Genomic DNA, 19,738 nt, shown 5'->3' on the forward strand with positions numbered 1-19,738 from the left:
AGGAGGGAGGAAGAGGTTGGGACTCACGGACTCCCAGCTGAGTCATGCCCCTCCCTAAGGAGCCTTCCCAGAAGCCCATGCAATCCCCAGTAATTTATACTTTACCCCTCATTGGCTAGAACTTGGTCACCTGGCCACCCTTTCTGCTGGGATGGCCAGGAAATACAGGACAGCCCCTTCCAAAACAAAGTGAGAGCTCTGTAAGGACTAAGGGTATGAGTCAATAACTGGCGATCCCCGCCACAGGGGTGGTTCTCGTGCTGGCTAGGGAGGGAATGGCAGCAGGGATTTCTTTTATCTGAACCTATTCAAGGTGACCCTCTTATTTGCTTAGGGACAGAGTTTGTGAAATAACCAATCAGTAATGGCCAGGTGGTGACTGCTGGACATCCTAGGGAATCAACATATTCTGAACCTTGCAAGGATTTGGTTTGGTTTGGTTTTCTAACATTTTGACAGCATGCTTGAAACTTAAACACAGCAGACTTCTTAGTGGTTATTATATCATTCAGGAAGACCTCTTCTGAGACCTACCCCACGCTGACATGTCAGCAAGGGAAGCAGGGCAGGGGTACTGTGGGGAGTCCTGCTTCATCTGGGCCTCTTTAGGGACTCTTCAGCGGCAGCTCCCTCTATAGGAACTTTCTTTTGGAATTAGGGCTTCCTGACTCACCCACCCCTTCCTGGCCTGAGAATATTTTGATTTTGCAGAGGTGCTATTATGGATCCAGCCTGTCAAGGAAAATGAGTTAAACACTGTTATTCCTCCAAAAAATGATGGTCCTGGTGCTGTTTAAATGGCAAATCTGCAGTGAGGGAAAAGGAAGATCCCTGTAAAAATGGACATTTTTTTTTTCTCTTTAGAGTGAAAGATACTGAGGCTTTAAGTAACTGAAACTGCCTTCTGTGTCGTTAGTGGGAAATTTCTTGTGTGGTTTTTTGTTTGTTTATTTGGGGTTTTTTTGACAGAGTGAGTGGGGGGTGTGGTGGGCAGAGGGAAAGAGAGAATCTCAAACAGACTTTACGTGTCCAGCGTGGAGCCCAATGTGGGGCTCAATCTCACGACCTGAGCCGAAATCAAGAGATGCTTAACCGACTGAGCCACCCAGGTGCCCCTAACTGGGAAACTTCAATATGGACTTAGTCTCCAGAGCCAGGCAAGTGGCAGAAATGAGAAGGCCTTGGGGTGCCTGGGTGGCTAAGTTGGATAAGGGGCCAACTCTTGATTTTGGCTCAGCTCATGACCTCGGAGTCCTGGGATCAAGCCCTACGTCAGGCTCTGCACTCAGTGGGGAGTTTGCTTCTCTCTCTCTTCCTCTCTCTTCTTCTCCCTCTGCCCCCGCCCCCAACTCATTCATGTGTTCTATCTCTATCTCTCTCTAAAATAAATCTTTTAAAAAGGCATGTGACGTGATGAGCACTGGGTGTTATACGCAACTAATGAATCGTTGGACATTATATCAAAAACTAATGATGTACTATATGTTGGCTAATTGAATTTAAATTAAAAAAAAAAGAAATAGGGCCGCTCTCATGAGGGCATCATGAATGTCTTAGCACAATCATACTCTACAGGCCAAAGAAAAATTAACGCTTGAGTCCTCACTCTTCACCATTTTAAATGCTTTCTGGGTATTATTTTATTGAATTCTCACAAAGCCCCATGAGGTAATTGCTGTTGAAATCATCCTTGTTCACTACTGAGGGAACTGAGGCTTGGAGAGGTGACGTGACATAAGTCCCCACATTGGGAAGTGGCAGAGCAGGGACCTGAACCAGACACACTGGCTCCGGAGCCTTCACTCTTACTCACTGTGTTGAAGTCACTTCCACAAGGGAATATTTTCTCTCTGATGTCTTTCAGACACCCAACCCTGTCAGTGTCCCATTTTCCCCACTCTTGACAGACCTGTGTCGCTTTCGTGCTCACTATAATGACACCTGTCCTCAGTGGCAAGGACTGACGCACCAGGACATCTGTAGAGTTCACACCCTGGCTAAAGGGGGCAGCTGCTCCTGGTTTCAGCCACTGTGGCCTGGTGTTGCCAGATAATCTTTTTCTTAATAGAAGCTAGATCTGAATTTTTATGACACATCTCCCAATTTTTTAAGTGTTTGCAGCTAATTCAAATTAGAAAAAAAAAAAGGCTATGAGCACAACCATTGAAACAATCAACAGAGTTTAAATGCATCCCATGGAATGGGAGAAAATATTTGCAAACCATATATCTGGTAAGGGGTAAGTATCCAGAATATACAAGGAATTTCTACAACTCAATAGCAAAAAAACAAATAAACCATTGAAAAATGGACAAAGGACCTGAATAGACAATTCTCAAAAGAAGATATACAAATGGCCAACAAATACTTAAAAAGGTACTCAGTTTCACTAATCATCAGGGGAATGCAAATCAAAACTACAATGAGATATCCCCTCACCCCTGTCAGAATGACTGTTATCAGAAAGATGAAAGACCAGCGAGCTAGGGAGCATGTGGAGAGAAGGGAACCCTTGGGCCCTATTGCAGGAATGTAAATTGGTACAGCCGATAGGGAAATCAGTATGGAGGTTCCTCAGAAAATTAAAAATAGAACTACTTTATGATCGAGAAGTCTTATTTCTAAGAGAATGTAATCAGGGTCTTGACAAGATCATCTGCACTCGCCTGTTCAGCATTATTCACACTGGCTAAGATGTGGAAATAACGTGACTGTCAAAAGATGAATGGATAACGCACACATGTGTGCACACACACACCTATGCATGCACACACACACTGGAATATTATTCAGCCTTAAAAAAAAAAAAAAGGAAATCCTGCCATTTGTAGCAACATGGATGGACCTGGAGGGCCTTATGCCAAGTGAAAGAAGCCAGTCATAAAAGGATAAATACTCCATGATTTCATGTATATGAGGTGCCTAGAGGAGTCAGATTTATTGACACAGAATGTAGAAGGGTAGTTAGAGAAATGGGGAGATAGAGGTCGGGGGTACAGAGTGTGGAGTTCTAGAGATGCAACGTGTAGCAGCGTGACCGTACTTAACAGTACTGTGCTGTATGCTTGAAATTTGCCGAGGGTAGATCTTACGTGTTCTCACCACACACAAGAAAGGAAGATTAATAGTTACACGTTGATTGTAACATACATTCGGAAAATTGGCGTGTGAAGCCTGCGGTCTTAGGAATGTTCTCCCCTGAGGGGATGCCACGTGAAGAGCACTGGTAACTATACATGTGTGACGTACTGATACTCGTGATGGTGAGAACGGCAAACGTGACAAAGGTGGCCTGAGAGCACCTGAAGCGTGCTCACACACCCATCTAGTCTAAACCACGTTGTTTAGATGAAGACGTGGGTGCAAGGAGATTGTAACCGTGGCCGCTGGCTTTCCTAACTTCCGTTCGAGTTCTTTTTCGCCAAGAAAAGCATACAACATCCACGTTTTCCACAGAGATTGACTTACCCATCTAAATAGTTACTGTGGTTTTACTTGTCAGTTGTACTTCAGAAGCTTGGGGGACAAATAAATAGCTTGGGTGGGTTAGCTGCTCAGTGGAAACGAAAATACTTTGTGCTGCTCTCCAGTACCTTGTGGATTAAACACAGAACTCATAAAAATAGGGGCTTGATTGAAAGGCCTCATTTGGGAAGAATTTGAAGGCTTATTTTGGTTCTGTTTAATGTGGTGGCCTTTTTGGTCAATGTGATGTTTGAGAAATCACGCATGTTTACTCCTTAAAGTCTAGTCCAAGACTGTTGACTCGTTCTCCCAAAACAACTGGTGTCTAAGCTCTTCCACTTCAGCAGTTAACAGTTGACAGAACAATTCGATTTAAAATGCAGTAAATCCTCAGCTACCGCATGAGAAGTGTCATGCTGAGCTCTGGGTTGTTCTGAGTGTGGAGGAAGAGAAGCAGCAGGAGGTGTGTCACTTCCCAAGGCTCTGGGGTGCCTGAGGTGGAGGCACAAGAGAAAGCTCCATCTTTTGTTCTGCTGAGAAGCGTAGCTGGGTAAAATCCAGCTCCTGCCTCCACCTCGGGGGTGGTGGAGAGGGCTTTAGGAAAGAAAAGGGATCCAGAGAGGGAAACTCAAAAGTCCTAGCAGATGCTGTCTAAGAGTTTCCAGATTGCACAGGACTCGTTTTCTTTTGGCATTATCAGATTTGGCTTTGGAGAGGACTTGTTTGCCCTGTTTGCCTCCTGGATGTGACCACTTCTCCCCCTTCCTTTGCTTTCCCGGGAAATACCCACATGTTTGTGTTTGTGTCTTTGGGTGTGTGTAGGGACTGATGACGGAGCCCAGCAGGTGGTGAAGGAGATCTTAGAAGATGTGGTCACATCTGCCGTTAAAGGTAAGACCTCCCCTCTGCTCCCAAAAAAGTCCTTGGCCAGATAATTTTAGTGGTGGAGTGCCCACCCCCAGTGAAGTCATGGAAACTGAGTCTGCTTGTATCTGCCCGTCTTTCATGTGGGATTCAGAAATACTCAAAAGAAAGGTATTTCTAAATATCTAAAAAAGACGTATCTTTTTAGTGATTAATTTTATTCTCATTGGGGCTGGGTTCAAGCACAGTCTGATAATGCTAGAATTGGGTGCTCCACATGGAAGACAGAGGCAACTCCCAGATATATCCAGTTTTTTCCAGGAGTGGCTGTGAGTCCTGAGGTGGTGCCTATTGCTGCTGAATGTTCGTGGCTAGCCACTGATGTGTCAAGGTGACAGTCCCCACGTTAGCGGGTATCAGATGCACAGGGAAGATTTGTTCGTTTTGTTAGACTTCATTCGTGGTTCCCTCAGTTTTATGGTGTCGTTTTGGTGGAATTAAACTTGTAGAGCTCAGAATGACCACTGGAGAGAGTTTTTTCTTTGTTTTTGCCCCAAATCTTAGGTAAATGGCTGTGTGTTGTACACTTGACTCCAGTGTTAAACTATTAATGGGTCAAGAAATCATTAATTTAGCAGGGGGTTACAATCAGCATTTCTTTCTTTCTTTTTTAAGATTTTATTTATTTATTTATTTATTTATTAGAGCACAAGCAGGGGTAGGGGCAGAGGGAGAAGGAGAAGCAAACTCCCCACTGAGCAGGGAGCCCGATGTGGGGATTTGATCCCAGGACCCCGGGATCATGACCTGAGCCAAAGGCAGACACTTAACCGACGGAGCCGCCAAGGCGCCCCAGGGGTCATGATTTTTAAAATGTATTTCTTTTTTTTTTTTTTTAAGATTTTATTTATTAGAGAGAGAGAGAAAGAGAGAGAACACAAGCAGGGGGAGTGGGAGTGGGAGAGGGAGAAGCAGGCTCCCCACAGAGCAGGGAGCCCAATGTGGGGCTCGATCCAGGACCCTGGGATCATAACCTGAGCCGAAGGCAGATGCTTAACGACTGAGCCACCCAGGTGCCCCTTAAAATATATTTCTTACGACGGGTCACAGTCAAAGATGTTTTTGACCCACTGACCCATTGTAAAGTTGATTTAGTTTACTGCCAATCTGTATTCATAGATTTCATTATTTACTTAATGTAGAATTAAATAAAATTACTTAATAAAATGTAGAAATATACGTTCTGGTAGCAATGTCTTTAAAATAGAATAATTTTAATTCTTTGTCTTTCCCTTTTTTACGTGGCTGCCAGGAAGCTCAGGTCTACTTTGTTTTTTTCCCTCGTGTGACTGAGGTCTTCTGTCATAACTGCCAACTCTTCTCATTTACATGGCTCTTCTTCTCTAACCCCTATGTTAGTAGTGCTTTTTAAAAATTGGTGCTTTTCATGTTTAGCTGCTTCTAACCTTTTCCAGAAGTGGACAGGGGTGGGCAGGGCTGCTGCATTGCTCAGTTCCAGAGGCACCACTGACATGGACTGCAGTATGAATGAAACCTCTGGGGATTGGAGCTGTGGATAATAGACACTGGAAAGCCTGATCAAACCTTTTTCAATATTATGTCAGTCTCCTAGGGTGGTGGCAAAGGGTGAGCGGGGAAGAAGCAGGAGCTAGAAGATGATGTGAATAACTTCTCCCTGGTGTTAGACCTTTTGGGATGAGTACTAATTTCGTGATGATTTTTGCACTCGTGTTTTAAGAAGCAGCACAAAAGCACGGCCTGACAGAACCCGAGCGGGTCCTGGGTGAACTGGAGTGCCAGGAATGCGCTGTTCCTCCAGCAGCTGACGAAAACTCACAGGCCAACGGGATAGCAGACGACAGGCAGTCCTTGTCGTCGGCAGATAATCTGGTACGTCGGTGATCCTCCTCCTATATAGACCCGTTTGGATTTTTACTTTCATAGAAGATGCAGAATGAAATCTCTAGCAGAAGAAATGAGTGAAAACTAGCAGACCCCATTCAGTTAGTCACACAGTCCTGGCCTGATGTGCTTTGTATTAGTAGGTTCCATTCCTGGAATGTGCTGCTGTTGTATATAGCATTGTTATTAAACCTTATTTATTCAGGCTTTTAAAAACTTAGATTTCCTGGCCTTTCTCTTCTCTCTCAGTCTACATTCATTATAGAAGAATAAGAAAATACAGAGAAGGAAAAATGGGGACATAAAACTCATCCATAATCCCCTAAATCTGGGGATAACCCTTGTTAACATTTTACTTATATCCTTCTAGATTTTTCTCTCCCTCCTATTTTTTTCCACTTAAATCTAATCACATGACATACTGCTGTTTGTAACCTGCTTTTGAAACAGTGTATATTACAAACATCCTTTCGGACCCATAGATCTGTCTGCCACATTATTTTTTTTTTTAAATAGCTTTGTTGTTTTCCTGAAAATGCTGTATATAAACACTCAAAACAGGGAGAAATAGGATGTTAACATCCCACTTGAACCCCCTCTCTGCACCTTTTCACTGGTGTTTCTCAACCTTTTGCATTATCAGCGCCCATCCCCCCAGCCTTTTTACATATTTCTTTTTCTGACACACCACTCCCTTTCATGAATTTTAAAGTCACTGATGAACTGGATATCTGTTTATAATTATACATGTACCTGTGCTTTATACACACAAGGGATAAGATTTTTTCCACCCCCTACCCCCCTGCCCCTCTACTAAGAACCAATACCTGCCCCTGTCTTAGTCTGTTTGGGCTGCCATAACAGGATACCATAGATTGGGTGGCTTATAAACAATAGAAATGTATCTCTCACGGTTGTGGAGACGGGGAGGTCCAAGATCAAGGTATCGGCAGTTTTGGTGTCTGGTGAGGGCCTGCTTCCTGATTCATAAATGGCTGTCTTCTTAAGGACATTAATACTGTTCACGAGGACTCCTCCCTCTTGATGTAATCACCTCCCAAATGCCCCACCTCCAAATACCATCATTTTGGGGATTAGGTGTCAACCTCTGAGTGGAGGTGGAGGGGGCACAGGCATTCAGTCTGTAGCAGTCCCCATGGCATTATGTCATCCCCATTAAGAATGCACTTACAGGGATGTACTCAGATCTGCACGAAGGACTCTTGCCTTTATATACTAGGCTGTGACTTCTTTGTTTACTCAACACCGTTTTGTGGACATCTTTTCACATCAGTACATACAGACCTAATTAATTGTTTCGGTGGTCATGTAAAATTCTGTCCTGTGGATGGCCATAATCTATTTTACCAGTTCCCTGTTAGGTTTTTATGTTACTTCTGTTTTTTATCACAGGAAATAGTTCTACAATGAGCATCCTTATAGATAAATCTTGTGCACATCCTTAATTCTTTCTTTAGGATAAATTCCTACAAGTGATATTGCTGGGTCACGAGTTGGAAGCTTTAAGGCTTTTGTTCCTTAACATCACATTAGCCTGCTGGGAAGGTAATGCTTGAATCTCTGCCCACCTGTAGGCTATCAGTGCTCATTTCCCCATTCCCTCATTAAAACCGGGCAATTGTCTTCATTCCAAATTTTGCTGGTCTGATGGGAGAAAGATCCTGCCTTAATAATTAGTAGTAAGACGATTTAGGTTAATCTGTCATTTGCATTTCTTGGTGAATTGCTTATTCATGGTTTTTTTTTTTTTTTTGCCTGTTTTTCATTTGGGTGGAAGGTTTCCATATTTCCTTAATGAATTATAAGAACTTTTTGTATGTCAAGTGAATTAGTCTTTGTCATATGTTACAAATATTTTTTAATGTAGCTTACTTTTGGTTAAAGAAGTATATTTTAAAAGGCCTTACCATTTTTCCCCCATCTATCCTGCAGTAGTGTTCTTAGAAATACTGTTATCCAAGCTAATATAATTACTTATACACGTGACCCTTAAATAATGCGGGGGCTAGGGTCACTGACTGCCGCCCCCCCATGCAGCCGAAAATCTGCATTTAACTTTTCACTCCCCCAGAACTTAACTAGTGATAGCCTGCTGTTGACCGGAAGCCTTACTAATAGGATAAACAATTGATTAACACATATTTCCCATATGTATTACATGCTGTATTCTTCCAGTAAAGTAGACTAGAGAAAAAAAATCCTAAGGAAGAGAAAATACATTTACAGTACTGTATTTATTGAAAAAAATCCGCATATAAGTGGGCCCCATGCAGTTCAAACCTGTGTTGTTCAAGGGTCAACTGTATTTGTCTTAGATTTTTAAAGGTTTAACGTTTGCTCATTTATCATTTTAAGCCCTCCATACCCACTTTTTGAAGAACAAGGAACAAGGTTTTAGAATTGCTAAAATGACTCCCCCATAGCTATTTTGGCATATTGTCCTCTCCCCCACATTCCTCACTTCCCCATTGAATAAATAACAGAATTTTAAATTTCCATGAGATAATTCCATTCCTTATTTTTGAAAACGAGTTCTTCTTTTGTTTTGACCCCTTGATTTTTCTCTTATTTGTTTCTAACCTCAGGAATCAGATGCACAGGGACATCAAGTGGCCACTAGGTTCTCTCACATTCTGCAGAAGGACGCCTTCCTGGTGTTTCGCTCCCTTTGCAAGCTGTCCATGAAGCCCCTTGCTGAAGGCCCCCCAGATCCAAAGTAAGTGGACACCATTTCTTGGCCGTGGATGACCCAGATGACCCAGGAGGATGTTGGGGGTTCCAGGAAAACCCCAGTGCCCTGTCCCCTGGTTGGTGTGAATGCAGGAATTTACAGCTTTTCAGCCTCCTGCTGTCTCTACAGCCCTTTCATAATGGATTGTCTCTGTGTCCACACCAAGGTTTTGCCCAGTGTTGCTTTCCTTGGTTTATATGCAAAAAAGAGTTACTATATTGAATGTGCACCCTCTTCTTTCTGACTAATGAGTTTAATCTGATGCAGGGTGGGCAGAGGCAGGATGTGTACAAACCTTACTTCCCTGCCTTTGTGGGAAACCTCTGCTCCATGGGTACAGCTTTAAGCCCCAGATGCATCCTAGAGAACCCAAACCTTTCTTTGTAGTGAACCAGTTACTGCAGAGATGATAGCGCTTTGGAGCTGGAGAGCTGCACTCCCTCCTGGCTCGCTTGAAAGCGCCTCCACGGCCATATGCGTTGCTGAACCTCAGCTGAAAAATGTGAATGTGGGAGATTGCCTTACAGGGTCAAGGATGTGAAATGATACCATCACATCCTGAGTGGGGGACCCTGCACTTTATGAGTTTGTCACTATTATTATTAGTCGCTAACAATAATCCTCAACTCTTCTGTTGAGATACTGTGACCATTAAGGAGTCGATTTGGGAAAGTTTTCTTCTTTCTGGCTCTGTGGGTGAGGGTGGAGAGCATGAGGCAGGTGGATGAAGAGCACTGTTTCCGTTTCTCCATAAAGACAGAGCAGAACACAGAGTTTAGTCTCATGGGTATGATGCAAAGTGTCGTTGCAGAACCAACATTCTGGAGTCAGTTTACGCTTACTTTGCTCCTGCTGAATACCCTGTTTCATGGTGGGGAGGAGAAAAGACCAGTGGGCATTGACAGCTCTCGCCCTCGTGGGCCCGCAGGCCCCCGGCGGACCCACCTGCTGCCGTCCACCCTCACGCCCTAGGCGCACCCCGGTGCTGGTGCCAACCCTTAACTCATTGGCTCTCAGAAAATTCTGCTCGCTGGTCGAGGAGCAAGGCCTTCTCGAGAAACACGCTCTTCAAGATCGAATCTTTTAGCATCGTCACCATCTTTCCATTCCTGTGCCAGATCCCACGAGCTGCGTTCCAAGGTGGTTTCCCTGCAGCTGCTCCTGTCTGTGCTGCAGAACGCCGGCCCGGTCTTCAGGACTCACGAGATGTTCATCAACGCAATCAAGCAGTATCTCTGTGTGGCGTTGTCCAAAAATGGCGTCTCCTCAGTGCCTGATGTCTTTGAGCTCTCTCTCGCCATTTTTCTTACTCTTCTTTCAAACTTCAAAATGCACTTGAAAATGCAAATAGAGGTATGGGCTCCAAAATGATTTTTGGGGTTTTGTTTGTTTCTTTTTTTGTATGATGGTTATACATGAAGCGTTGACTTACACGGTCTACTTGCTGGCACCCCAAAGAAGAACTTGTTGAATAAGTTGAGAGAATCCCTTTTCCTAAAAGTTCCTGCCTCCTTGCGTGCTTTTTCATTTTAACCAAAAGTGTAAGTCAAGTGGCCCATGTGCTGGACTCCATCCCCTGAACATCTTTGTTTAGCCTATAAATTGTTTGAAATGACCTGAACTCGTTGGCAACTTGAGAAGTCATTTTCATTTCATTTTACCTGAAAATCCAGATTTCTCTGGTTTCTCTCAAAATTGTAACGCTAGTCCTCATCTCTGCCTGGCAGCTCTTGGTAACTGCTGAGGAGCAGCTGCTCCCCTGGTGGGGGCTCCATCCTCCAGGCTGCTGTGGTTCTGCCCCGCTAGCCTTTCCCACGGGAGGCCAGGGCTCCGCCGCGCCTCAGCAGTGCGTGTGTGCGCGCGCTGCTCTTTTACTTCTCCCCAGGCTACCTCACTCGTCGGAGCTGCCTGTTCCCTAAAGCCTTTGGGGTTTTTGAGCCCTAATTGAAATGGTATTAATTGGTGTCCCCCTTTGTCCTCATGTCATATAGGTCTTTTTCAAAGAGATTTTCCTGAACATTTTAGAAACATCAACAAGCTCTTTTGAGCACAGGTGGATGGTCATTCAGACTCTGACAAGGATCTGTGCAGGTATTTTCACTCTGAGGGTGCTCATCCATTGACTTACCCAGAAATGCTTTTCCAAAATCCAGATTGAGAACTTTACCTCCTGCTTTGAGAGTGTTAATGCAGTGCTGGGAAAGCTCACCATGAAGGCTAATGCTAACCTAACGTCTAGTCCCGCTCCGCTTCTCCTTTAGAGGATGACCAGCTCAATTTGGTTTGTCCCGTACTTTGTGGTCTTCGCACAGAAAGTCCCACATCCTGGGAAGCCCCCTAATCCTGCAAAACCAGGATACAGGATCACTCCACCTACAAACTGAATGCTTTGTTAGTCACAGGGTCCCAAGGTATTGGTGCTGCCAACCCTTGATTGGATGCGAAGGTAAATCAATTCAGATTTACCTTATCCACCGTACAATTGTGTGGCTGTCAACCAAGCCTCTGACTTGTCTGTCATCAAACATAATTCCATAAGTCACACAACTTTAAGAGGTGGATCGGGCAGTTGTTATCTCTTTCTTATGAGGAAAGTGAGCCTTGGAGAGGTGGAGTGAGGGGCTCAAGATTCCGGTTAGTGCTGAGGCAGGTGTCAGAAGAGGGCCTCCTGACTTCTAGCACGTCTGACACACATTTCCTGAGGGATTGGTGTCTACCTGAGTCAGTGATTCAGTGGGAAGCATTTTTGAAAAAGGAATCTCATTTAATGAGAAAATTGCTGTGTCTGTTGGATCAGAATTTCTAATATCTCTGTGTTATTTTCCAAGACGCCCAGTGTGTTGTAGATATTTATGTCAACTACGACTGTGATTTAAATGCTGCTAACATTTTTGAGCGCCTCGTGAATGATTTATCCAAAATCGCTCAGGGAAGAAGTGGACACGAGCTGGGGATGACACCTCTGCAGGTAAAAACGCTGAAAACACCCATTTATATATATATATATTTTAAGATTTTTTTATTTATTCATTTCAGAGAGCGGGAGCATGAGCGGGGGGGGGAGAGTCAGAAGGAAAGGAAGGAGCAGACTCCCTGCTGAGCATGGAAGCCTGACACAGGGCTCCATCCCAGGAACCTGGGATCATGACCTGAGCGGAAGGCAGCCGCTTAACCGACTGAGTCACCCAGGTGCCCCCCCATTTATATTTAAAGTGCATTTGTTTCAGGGTGTCTGGGTGGCTCATTCGGTTAGGCGTCTGACTCTTGATCTCAGCTCAGGTCTTGATATCAGGGTCGTGTGTTCAAACCCTGCATTAGGCTGCACGTGCAACGTGGATTTTATTTTTAAGGATCCATTTTTGGGAAAAAAAAAAGTGCATTCATCTCCATAAACATTTATTGAGCGCCACTGTGTGCCAGGCCAGTGCTGTTCTTGGTGCTAGGATTCAGCAGTGAAATAAACACAGTGCACAACTGCTGTGGTCACAACATTTACAAGCAGACAATGGAGAAGCAAGCTGCAGAGAAGAATAAAGCAGGGATAAAGGGGTGCTAGAAACGGGGGTGCTTTCATTTTTAATGGGGTCACAAAGGTAGTCTCTCTGAGATGGTGACATTTGAGCCAAGATCTGTCGGAAGTCAGTTCACTTACAGTCACCTTTCCAAAGCTTATATGAAAACAGGATCCTAGGCTCCAGTAAGGCAAAGGAAATTGTCTCTTATCCAATTGCCTCATTAGAGTGCCCACACAGAGGATCTTAAGGTAAGGTCTCTGAAGCAGCTGGTCAGAAGGTTTGTGCGCTGCCTGGAATTATGTGTAGAATTTTGGTGTATGGGCATTTTCCCTAGAAGGTCTGTAGATGTCATTAGATTCACAGAGAGATCTGTGCCACCTTAGGTGCTGTTTTGAGTAGAAAATATTTGCATTTCTTTAGGTTATCTGCGATTCACATTCAATTTCTTAAGAAATGCTACTTTTTAAAAAATTAGTATTTTTATTTATTTGTAGAGCAAGCCTTAAGATGAAATGCATTTGTGTTTGAAGAGTAAGAATGTGTCCAGAATCACTCATTTGTCGCATCATGTAAAATTCTTTTCTCTTTTTTTTAGGGAGTGGGGGTCACTGGTTAAGACCCTGTTGATTTTTAATTTTTATTTATTTTAAGCAATTTTTTTCCTAAGATTTTATGTATTTATTTGAGAGGGAGAATGCACGTGTGCATGTGCGTGAGGGGAGGGAGGGAGGAAGAGAGAATCCCAAGCAGACTCTGTACTGAGTGCCAAGCCTGATGTGGGGCTTGATCTCATGACCCTGAGATCATGACCTGAGCTGAAACCAAGCATCAGACACTTAACCAACGGAGCCACCCAGGCACCACAACCCTGTTGGTTTATTAAAAAGGAAAGTGTCTTAAGTGTTTTTCGAATTATACAAGCAATGATTAACTTCCTTTTAAAAATCCAGATAACACTTGGGGCACCTGGGTGGCTCAGTAGGTAGAACATGCAGCTCTCGATCTTGGGGTCATGAGTTCAAGCTCCATGTTAGGCATAGAGTTTACTCAAAAAAAAAAAAAAAAAAATCCAGCTAACACTGTTCCTTTTAGGAAAGCACACATCTCCTGTTTTTCTGCTAGGGTGTTTGTAATGAACAGCTTTAGAGATTTTCAGGGTTTTTGCAGTGAGCCCTTAATACTTATGTCACCTGTTAACTTTTCCTTGGGTTCTGTGCTTAATAGCACCGAAGGTCAGTGATTATCTCGTATTCTCACAGAATTCCATAAGAGTTCTGTAGATGTCTGCACTCAGTTTATCTGTTAAGTCTCTGTGCCATGTCCCTTCTGTCCTTTAGGAGCTCAGTCTGAGGAAGAAAGGTTTGGAGTGCCTCGTGTCCATTCTCAAGTGTATGGTGGAATGGAGCAAAGACCTGTATGTGAATCCCAACCATCAGACCAGCCTCGGTGAGAGGGCTTGCCACAGCACCACCTCCATTCACAACATGACTGTTGGGAAAGTCGTCTTTGTGTCACTGTCTTAGAGTTAGCAAAACACTTTAGTTTGCTGATTGCCTTAAAGCTTCTGCTTTTTAATCCATCTGGAATTTGGGGGGAATAGTGTGAGTTGTGCTTTAACATCATTTTTCCAAATGGAGAGACAGTTACTCTGATTTTTTTAGTCGTCTCTCCTTCCCTCACCACCTTGAAGCACCACCTTTATGATATACCAGATTTCCCTGTGGAGGTCTGCTTCTGAATTTTCTATTCCATTCTATGGATTTGTCTGTTCTTGCCCCATTACCACACTTTTCAGATGCCTTGAATTCTTTAGTGAGTTTGATACTTGTTAGGGCAGGTCTTCCTATTCATTGTTCTTCCAAGTGTCTTCACGGTTTTGGCACTTCTCTTCTTTCATGTGAATTTTAGAATTAGCTCATCAAGTTCCACAAAAAAGTAAATTTTTAAGTAAAGTATCTGAGTGATATCAAGATTTCATGCTTATGACTCTTACAGTATAAACTTTATTGTTACAGGTCTGGAAAAGGGAACCACAGAGTCAGACCTGAGCTCAGGTGTGTCTGTATCCCATCTGTTGATTTGGTTTCCTTTGCTTTATGTCATCGTAGGTCAGGAGAGGCCCACAGATCAGGAACTAGGGGATGGGAAAGGCCTTGACATGGCGAGACGGAGCAGTGTGACGTCCATGGAGTCCACGGTGTCTTCAGGGACCCAGATGGCTGTCCAGGATGATCCAGAACAGTTTGAGGTCATCAAGCAACAAAAGGAGATTATCGAACATGGCATCGAGCTGTGAGTATGGCTCAGCTACTCCAGCTGAATCTCTTGGGGCCTCTGACAAAGCCACATCTTCTCCAGGAACCTGGGACTGACTCCCCTAGGGGAATGCCTGTTACAAAGGCCAGTGCCGATGTCACAGCCAAGCCTAACAGAGCCAGTCAGAGTGAGTGAGTGAGAGAGTGGGAGAGGGAGAGGGAGAGGCAGATTGAGATTGAAATTTAATAGCTTTGTGTAGTTGATGCCTGGTCTTTTTATTTTTATTTTACCTAATGCAAAAAATTAAACCAATTTAGAAAATAAAAGTATGAATCAAGAATGTTTAATCATAAAATTATTATCTAAAGGAAATCAGCGTTGGTAACTTTTTTCCAACTATATCTTATGAAGAGTTCCAACATACAGAAGAATTAATGCTTGCCATATTAGCATTATCTAGGTGTATTTTTTTCTGAACCCTTTGAAAGTAATTTGCACCCATCATAATACCTCAGCCGTGTATCTTTGAAAAATGACATTCCCTCATAAGTGCATCGTCGTTATTACAAGCATTGGTAAATCTTAAGGTGTTTCTTTCCAGTCTCTCACACGTAAAATTACGTAAACTCAGTCTCATATTCTGTCCAACTTTTGAATGATTAGTTAACTTAGTAAATTTGGTTTGTTTTAAAAGCTGATGTTATATAATACTTATGAATTGAAGTGTTGATCTCGTTTCCACTCTCCCCAGCCCTGTGTCGCCCCCAGTCTATTCTCCCCATAGCAGCTAATCTTTTAAAAACTTAAATCAGGTCTTATCAGTCCCCCACCTAAATCGTTCCACGTTTCCCTCTCCTCATCACAGCCTGGTCCCGCCTCCAACCCCCCACCCCCACTGACCTCATCTGCCAGTACCTGAGTCACACCGTGTGCTTCATTCCTCGAACACCTCGAGCTCTTCTCACCATTGTGCCCTCTGCTTGGAATACTCCTGGGTCTTTTTCCTCCCTCAGGCTTGGCGAAACCTCTCCTCCTCAAGGAGGCCTTCTGTAGCCTCCTGTCTGCAGGCTGCTCCTGCTCGCACCTGATCCATGTCCTTCCTGCGCAGCCCCAGCACAGGGCATTCTCCAGTGCGGGGCCTGGTAAATAGCACATTGAATTTATCAGTAGTGAAGTATGCCTACCTTTAACAGGAAATACAAACAGTACTTAAGCACTGTGAAAGGAAATCGCAACATGGACAGTCTAGGGCTGTTATATTGGCTCTCATGGACATCAAAGTTCCAGGCTCTATTAGTCTTTCTCCTTTACCATCCTTTTTTTTTTTTTTTTTTTTTTTTTTAGTGGCGGGGGGGTGGTGGTGCAGAGGAAGAGAGAGAATTTTAAGCAGGCTCCACACCCAGCACAGAGCCTGACATGTGTCTCGATCTCACAACCCTGAGATTGTGACCTGAACCGAAATCAAGAGTCAGATGCTTAACCAACTGAGCCACCCAGGTGCTCCTCTGCTTCACCATCCTTAACACAGTTTCCACCTTCAGTGTTGCCTCATGGTTTAAGGTGACTGCCAGAGCACCAGCCATCACACATATGCTAGGGAATAAAGGGGAAACTGCATAAAGAATATACCTCCCAGCCAAGCCAGCTTTGTTTAAGGATCCTTCCTAGAAGTACCCACACCATTTCTGCTCATACATCACAGGCCAGAACTTTATCACGTGGTCATACTTTGAGGGAGGCAGGAAAATATAATTTTTATTCCAGGTGGTTGTGTGCCTGGCTAAACATCTAGGGCTCTGTTAGTGTTGGAGAAGAGGAGAACAGATGTTGGGTGACAGCCATCGGACCCTGCTATAGCTAGGTCAGAAATTAAAGGTGAAATTCAGAGAAGCCACCAGGACACACAGGACCTTCCTGAGCTGATAGGCGATGGCTTGTTCATGCCTCAAATGCCAGCTTTTTCTATCCTCCAGATTTTGAAATAAGTAACCCATGCCCTCTCTCTTCTTGAAACAGTTTCAACAAGAAACCCAAGAGAGGCATCCAGTTTCTTCAGGAGCAGGGCATGCTGGGAACATCAGTTGAAGACATTGCCCAATTCCTGCACCAGGAGGAGCGCCTTGATTCTGTAAGATTGGGGGTTGGACGCTTGCGTGTAGGTTTTATCAGGTGATTCTGAGACCCCGCCTAGCCTTAACCTAGAGAGTGGCTGACCCTCAGTGCAGTGGCTATTATCCACTCCCTTGTTTATAGCAGTCCTACTTACTCCTTTGGCCGGTGTTGCAAAAAGCTCCCAAGAGGTGGTTGTGTACTTGGTGGAACAGTGCCAGAACTAGAAGTGTCCTTTGACTGCTAAAAACTTCTGGCTGCCTGTCTGCAGCTCACCTCCCTCCTGAGTGTGTCCCATCATTCTTTCATCTTTAAGTTTCTTGTGCCTCCTCCTGTTCTGCCTGAGACAGGATAGACTGAGCCTGGAATGGGTGGGTGGGTGGGCAGGCTTGGAGTTGCCCAGCTTTTGTAGCAGGCCAGCCTGTTCTGGGTGTTGAGAGCAGGGCATTCTGCCTCCCCACCCTGTCTGATGTGTGTTTTACTGTGGGTTCACATATGACAGTTTCTAGATGTGAGTGGGTGTGTATGTTTCAGACCCAAGTAGGTGATTTTCTGGGAGACAGCACAAGGTTCAACAAGGAAGTGATGTATGCCTACGTGGACCAACTTGACTTCTGCGAAAAGGAATTTGTCTCAGCCCTACGGACATTTCTAGAAGGTTTTCGTCTACCTGGGGAAGCCCAGAAGATTGATCGATTAATGGAGAAATTTGCTGCGAGATACATAGAGTGCAACCAGGGGTAAGCGCTGTGTTGAAGTCCCTTCCATGTCATCTTTTTGCCTGCCTCAGAGCACTGATCTTAGTTTGGTTGGGAGTTGAGTTTAATCTTCCTAAATCTGCACCAAACAACTAACGTTTCTGTTACGATGTGCCGGACACTGCTGAGGGATTATCTCAGGTAAGACCTCACAGTTTCTGTTTATGTCCCCTTTCTGCAGACAAGGAGAGTGAGGACCAGAGAGGCTAAGTAATTTGCCCGCATTTACACAAGTAGAGCCCACACTATCTTGATAAGAGTAATTTTATGAGTTGAGAAGAAGCTTAGGCACCTCTTTCCTAATTAAGAACAGTTCCCTGATCTAACATATGGGGTAGATCTCAAGGATTTTTGTTTTTTTTTTGGTTACATACTGATGAGCAGGTTACAAAAATGGCTCTATAACTAATAAAACCTGCCTAAATGTATGATTTCATCTTGGGTCCTCTTTTGGTGGGTAGTTCATGTTTTTGTAGGAAGTGGAAATTAAAAGGAGAGCTAACCTTTATTAAACATCTCCTGAGGCACCTGGATGGCACAGTAGGTTGAGTGTCTGACTCTTGGTTTCAGCTCAGGTTTTGATCTCAGGGTCGTGAGATTGAGCCCCGTGTCGGGCTCCCAGCTCTGCGGGAAGTCTGCTTCTCCCTCTCCCTCTCCCTCTACCTCTCCCCTTGCTTGTGTTCTGTCTCTCTTTCAAATAAATAAAACCTTAAAAAAAAAAAAAAGAAGACTCTCCCTCTGGCCCTCCTCCCCCATATGTACACACACACATACTATCTCGCTCTCTGTCTCTCTAAAATAAATCTTTTAAAGACAAAACAAAACCCCAAAAACACATCTCCTATATGTCAGCCATGTCATGGGTTTTACATACATTTCATTTAATTAATGGTAAGCCTGGGAGTAGTGTCTCCATTTTTTAGAGAGGAAACAAGGCTCTGGGAGAGTGAGCAACCTATCCAGAGTTAATCAGCTGATAAGTAGCAGAGCAGGATTGAATATGGATTGTCTAACTCAAAAGCTCACACTCTTTCCCCTGGCGTGAAGTGAAGAATGTCTGAATATACTGTGAACATGATGTCGAAATTGTTCAGTAGAGACAGTTTAATAACAGTTTACCTCTCAGGTCAATTTGGTTTTCATATTAATTGGTTCTAATCCTCCAAGCGCACAACAAGCTATTCCCATTAGATGCATGGTCAACAGAGGCAGCATCTGGTCATTTTAACCCGGTGAACATAGAATTTGCTGTGAAGGCAGAGGAGATGTTACTTACTTTGAAGGTATCTCCTGTGTGGACCTGGGGACCTTGGTCTGTTTCTCTTAATGGCTAAACACGTTAGATTGTTTCATGGTAGAATGCAGACCTTTTGGGGTGCCTGGGTGGCTCATTCGTTAAGTGTCTGCCTTCAGCTCAGGCCCTGATCTCAGGGTCCTGGGATCGAGCCCCACATCGGGCTCCCCACTTGGCAGGAAGCCTGCTTCTCCCTCTCCCACTCCCCCTGCTTGTGTTCTCTCTCTCGCTGTGTCTCTCTCTGTCAAACAAACAAATAAATAAAATCTTTAAAAAAAAGGATGCAGACCTTTTGTTATGTTCTTCAGAGTTTCTCCCTTTCCTTTTGGGGGTGATTTGGACAGACCAGTTTTTGTAGCTTCAGCCTCACATACTTTGAGACTGTATCCACACATTTTTGTCTTTTCTTGGCTAAGGCAAAAGAAGTCAGACTTAAGCATATTATGTAGAACAATATAAATATTTTTCTTCAAATTTCTGCTGTTCAGTATTACAGTGAGTAATGTAAGCTGTAAATAATAATTGAACAGCAGTTTTCTCTCTTTTTTTTTTTAAGATTTTTTTTTTTAAGTAATATGCTCCCAGCATGGGGCTTGAACCTACAAGCACAAGATGAAGAGTCACACGCTCTACTGACTGAGCCAGCAGGGCGCCTCTGAACAATAGTTTTGTTCCTCTTTCTCCCCAGTGCCCAGCACAAAGTAGATGCTCTCAGTAACAGGAGCAGGGTGAGGTACGTGGTGAAGCACAAGGGTGCAGACTGTAAGGGGGCCTCACTCTCATGGTCAGATGAGGGTCTCTG

The 19,738-nt window shown here is 44.0% G+C and overlaps 1 protein-coding gene across 2 annotated transcripts in view; it reads left to right on the forward strand.

Moving 5' to 3' along the window:
* Positions 1-19,738, forward strand: part of ARFGEF2 (ARF guanine nucleotide exchange factor 2) — an 88,540-nt gene that overhangs the window by 26,887 nt on the left and 41,915 nt on the right. The window contains exons 7-16 of one of the 2 annotated variants that reach the window (XM_028125213.2): positions 4,288-4,356; positions 6,089-6,240; positions 8,859-8,989; positions 10,123-10,357; positions 10,996-11,095; positions 11,833-11,972; positions 13,857-13,965; positions 14,628-14,811; positions 16,792-16,903; positions 17,419-17,624. In XM_028125213.2, coding sequence (XP_027981014.1) covers positions 4,288-4,356; positions 6,089-6,240; positions 8,859-8,989; positions 10,123-10,357; positions 10,996-11,095; positions 11,833-11,972; positions 13,857-13,965; positions 14,628-14,811; positions 16,792-16,903; positions 17,419-17,624 — 1,438 coding nt within the window. The remainder of the gene's footprint in view (positions 1-4,287; positions 4,357-6,088; positions 6,241-8,858; positions 8,990-10,122; positions 10,358-10,995; positions 11,096-11,832; positions 11,973-13,856; positions 13,966-14,627; positions 14,812-16,791; positions 16,904-17,418; positions 17,625-19,738) is intronic. The other variant, XM_088026789.1, reaches the window with a different exon arrangement.

The sequence above is a fragment of the Eumetopias jubatus genome, unplaced genomic scaffold, assembly GCF_037043125.1.
Source record: "Eumetopias jubatus isolate StellerSeaLion01/CBP00866 unplaced genomic scaffold, mEumJub1_p1.0 scaffold_9, whole genome shotgun sequence".
NCBI classification, from domain to species: Eukaryota; Metazoa; Chordata; class Mammalia; order Carnivora; family Otariidae; genus Eumetopias; species Eumetopias jubatus.